Source organism: Vicia villosa, linkage group LG3, assembly GCF_029867415.1.
Source record: "Vicia villosa cultivar HV-30 ecotype Madison, WI linkage group LG3, Vvil1.0, whole genome shotgun sequence".
Lineage (NCBI taxonomy): Eukaryota > Viridiplantae > Streptophyta > Magnoliopsida > Fabales > Fabaceae > Vicia > Vicia villosa.
The window spans coordinates 39515831-39519416 of NC_081182.1; the positions used below are offsets into that span (position 1 = coordinate 39515831).

The following is a 3586-nucleotide window of genomic DNA, read 5'->3' on the forward strand; positions in this document are numbered from 1 at the left end:
TTTCTATTTTTGCTTTGATGGTTGCAAGAAGGGGTTCCTCCATGGATGCAGACCATTTATTGGTGTAGATGGCTACCATTTGAAGACCCAGTATGGTGGCCAGTTGCTTATTGCTGTGGCTAGAGATCCAAATGATCAATACTTTCCTCTAGCCTTTGGTGTTGTGGAGACAGAGACAAAGGAAAGCTGGAGATGGTTCTTGCAGCTTCTGATGGAAGACATTTGACAACAAAGAAGATATGTTTTCATATCTGACCAACAAAAGGTATGATTGTTCTTGTTCAATGTATATTTGTTTTTTCTTGTCATGTTTTGGTAGACTTAACTTGGTTGCTGGTTGTGATAGGGACTTGTGGCTGTTTTTGAAGAAATGTTTGAGTCTATAGAGCATAGAGTGTGTCTAAGGCATTTGTATGCCAATTTCAAAAAGAAATTTGGGGGAGGCAGTGCAATTAGGGATCTGATGATGGGAGCAGCAAAAGCAACCTATCTACAAGCCTGGCAGAAGAAGATGCAAGAGTTAAGGCAACTTGATCCAAAGGCTTGGGAATGGCTAGTAGGTGTTCCAACCAAACTATGGTGTAAGCATGCATTTAGCTATTATCCAAAATGTGATGTTCTAATGAATAATCTTAGTGAGTCTTTTAATAGTACCATACTGCAGGCTAGGGATAAACCAATTATCACTATGTGTGAATGGATTAGGAATTATCTTATGAATAGGGTTGCTGTTAGTTTGACTAAGTTAGATAAGTGGAAACATAAGATTATGCCTATGCCTAGGAAAAGAATGGACAAAGAAATTGTAATGAGTGGTAATTGGATTCCTACTTGGTGCCAAGACTTGATATGGCAGGTTAACCACACATTTGATGGGCACCAATTCATTGTGGATTTAGGTAAGAAAACATGCACATGTTGTTTTTGGGAACTTGTGGGCATTCCATGTAGGCATGCCATAGCTGCCATGAGTTATCAAAAGTTGGATCCAGAATCATTTGTGGATGATTGCTATAGTAGGGAAACATACACTAAATGTTACTCATATAGTGTGAGTCCCACTAATGGCATGGATATGTGGCCTACTGTTGATAATGAGGATATGCTTCCACCTTCATACAAGAAAGGTCCAGGTAGACCCAGAAAACTTAGGATTAGAGAGCATGATGAAAATGGATCTAGAATGAGAAGGCCAGGTGTTAATTATAGGTGCACCAGATGTGACAGCATTGGACATAACTCCAGGAAATGTAAAGCTGAAGTTCAGAATCCTGCAGCTTTAAAGAGAAAGGTGTGTAATTTTGTTTGCTATCCATTGGTTTTGTTTGTTTGCTTCTTATTGATTTAGATTGCTTCTCTTATTGTTGTGTCACAGAGAAAGGCACCAAGGAAAGCTGCTTCATCAAGCAATGTGGGTGACACAGAGACAGTAGAGGATTACTTTGAGGGGGAAATTGATGCAACAATTGAAGCAATGGTGGCATCAGTTGAAGCTGACTTAGCAACTCAAGCATCACAGATAGTGAATCCAAGTCCTATCAACAAGTCTCCATCCAAGAACAAGACAAAGAACAAGAAAGTTGGCTCTAAGAAGAAATGATGTTGCACTTTATTATGTTGTGTTTTGGTCCTGTTTGTAATGGTTCTAAGATGATGTTTTGTACTATTTTTAATGGTTCTAAGAAATGATGTTTTGTAATAGCTTGAACTCAGTGGCATTTTGTTATGTTTGGTTTTGTAATAGTTTGTACCAATGGCATTTTGATAACAATTATGTAGTGCTGACAGTTTAGTTGTACCAATGGCAAATTATGCAGTCATGTTGATGTTGTACCAATTATGCAGTCATTTTGATGTTGTAGAAATTATGCAGATTATGCAAATTATGTTTTCAGTTGTACCAATGTTATTGACTAAGTCTGATACAACTCAGTTTTGTTGTACCAATTCTGCAAATTACAGTTCAGTTGTACCAATGCAATTTTAAAAGTTGTATCAATTATGTATCTCAGTTTGCAATTATAGTTCAATTAGAGTGCATCTGATACAACTCAGTTAGAATGCAATTATAGATGTTCAACTTCAGATACAACTCAATTAGGGTGCAATTAGAGAACATTTGTCAACCTCAGATACAACTTAATTGTCATTGCAATTTTAGTAGTTAAATTTCAATAACATTTCAGTTCACTACAAGGCAATTTCAGTAAGAGTGCATCTGTGACAAGGCAATAACATTTCTATTTCAATAAGAGTACATCTGATACAATAACATCTACTTACTACTAAACAGAAAAACAAAAAACAACCAAGATTGGTACAACATCTACTTACTACTAAACAGAAAAACAAAAAACAACCAAGATACAATAAGAGTGCAGGTGAGGGCATTAATAATCTTCTGATCTTTTGCAGCCTTCATTTTCAATTTCTCAATCTTCATCTTGTTCATTGACATCCCAACCTCCTGTACAAAATTCTTCCCAAATTCTGCACCCAAATTCCTCATAACCTCTAACAGTTGTTCACTTTCAGCTAAAGAGCCACCTTCAACTATTTCACTATCAATTTCATCGTCCCATTGAAACCCATTGCAATCATCATTCTTCTGAATAAATTTGAAACAACATTAGGATTAAGAAAAAAGAAATGGAGAACTAGGGTTATAAACTGAAATCGAACGTACCCCCCAATTTCTACACTTCCAATATTTTCTTCCTGGGTTTGACTTCGATTTCGACACAAACATTCGCATAGGTTGATGGTGCCCGCAGATTGGAGCTTTCCTCCCACAGCTATTAATCTCTGAACTTGCGCTTCGAGACATTCTTTGAAGCTCGTATGCAGGTTGATGTTGTAGATGGAGGAAGCGCTGCGTACAAACCCTAGAAACAAAAGAGACAACTTGAAATCAACAAAACAGCTTCATTTGATTTTTTAATTTTAAGTTTAAGTGTTTCAATAATTAAAATATGTTATATGTTTATTCTGAATTAGAAATAAAAATAAAAAATGACACATGTACCTCAAATAATAAGATATGCCAACGTGGCAAGTCCATGTCAGCTTTTTATGGGATCTCATCCACTGAGGGTTTAAAATGAGGGAATCTGAATTTGGCAAGGATGGAATCTGTGTTTTTTTTTTTACAGGGTCCTTTTTGAGATTCACCCCAAATGGCAGGGGGCAAAATAGGGTTTAACCCTTTTTTTAATATAGATTAGATACACTAATTATTTAATGAATTTAAAAAATAAAATATATTTATAATTTGTTTTGGAGGAATTTTATATATATATATATATATATATATATATATATATATATATATATATATATTTAATAACTTAAGATATTAATAAAAGTATATTAAAATTAAAAATATTTTTTTAAAAAATTATTTTTTCTAAAAAAGAAAAATATTTTCTTTTGTAAATATTGGACCATCATTTTATTTGGCGGAAGCCTCTATTTCCTTAGTATATATTATGAAGAAAATCATTTGAGAGAATTTAGAAGAAAGATAGGGACTTTATTGTAGGGGTGTTCATGGATTGGGTAAACTCAATAAATCCAGTAAAACTCA

At 34.6% G+C, this 3586-nt stretch overlaps 2 protein-coding genes across 2 annotated transcripts; one reads left to right on the plus strand and one right to left on the minus strand.

Moving 5' to 3' along the window:
* The first annotated feature begins 370 nt into the window (after positions 1 to 370).
* On the plus strand, positions 371 to 1600 carry LOC131657909 (uncharacterized). The gene is made up of 2 exons (XM_058927259.1): positions 371 to 1291; positions 1376 to 1600. Exons 1-2 carry the CDS (start codon positions 371 to 373, stop codon positions 1598 to 1600), a joined length of 1146 nt encoding a protein of 381 aa, XP_058783242.1.
* A 649-nt stretch (positions 1601 to 2249) lies between these two features.
* Positions 2250 to 3147, minus strand: LOC131655484 (uncharacterized). Its single transcript, XM_058925345.1, has 3 exons — positions 3026 to 3147; positions 2687 to 2885; positions 2250 to 2608 (listed from the first exon to the last, which is right to left on the minus strand). Exons 1-3 carry the CDS (start codon positions 3082 to 3084, stop codon positions 2327 to 2329), a joined length of 540 nt encoding a protein of 179 aa, XP_058781328.1. The 5' UTR covers positions 3085 to 3147; the 3' UTR covers positions 2250 to 2326.
* Between the last annotated feature and the right edge of the window lie 439 nt (positions 3148 to 3586).

Excerpts from the sequence above, each read along its gene's own strand:
- LOC131657909 (XM_058927259.1), top strand. The coding sequence starts at position 371 with ATGTTTGAGTCTATAGAGCATAGAGTGTGTCTAAGGCATTTGTATGCC. Across the intron at positions 1,292-1,375 it reads CTGCAGCTTTAAAGAGAAAG|AGAAAGGCACCAAGGAAAGC; the intron begins GTGTGTAATTTT and ends GTTGTGTCACAG.
- LOC131655484 (XM_058925345.1), bottom strand. The coding sequence starts at position 3,084 with ATGAGATCCCATAAAAAGCTGACATGGACTTGCCACGTTGGCATATCT. Across the intron at positions 2,886-3,025 it reads GGCATATCTTATTATTTGAG|GGTTTGTACGCAGCGCTTCC; the intron begins GTACATGTGTCA and ends TTTTGTTTCTAG. Across the intron at positions 2,609-2,686 it reads GGAAGTGTAGAAATTGGGGG|AAGAATGATGATTGCAATGG; the intron begins GTACGTTCGATT and ends AAATTTATTCAG.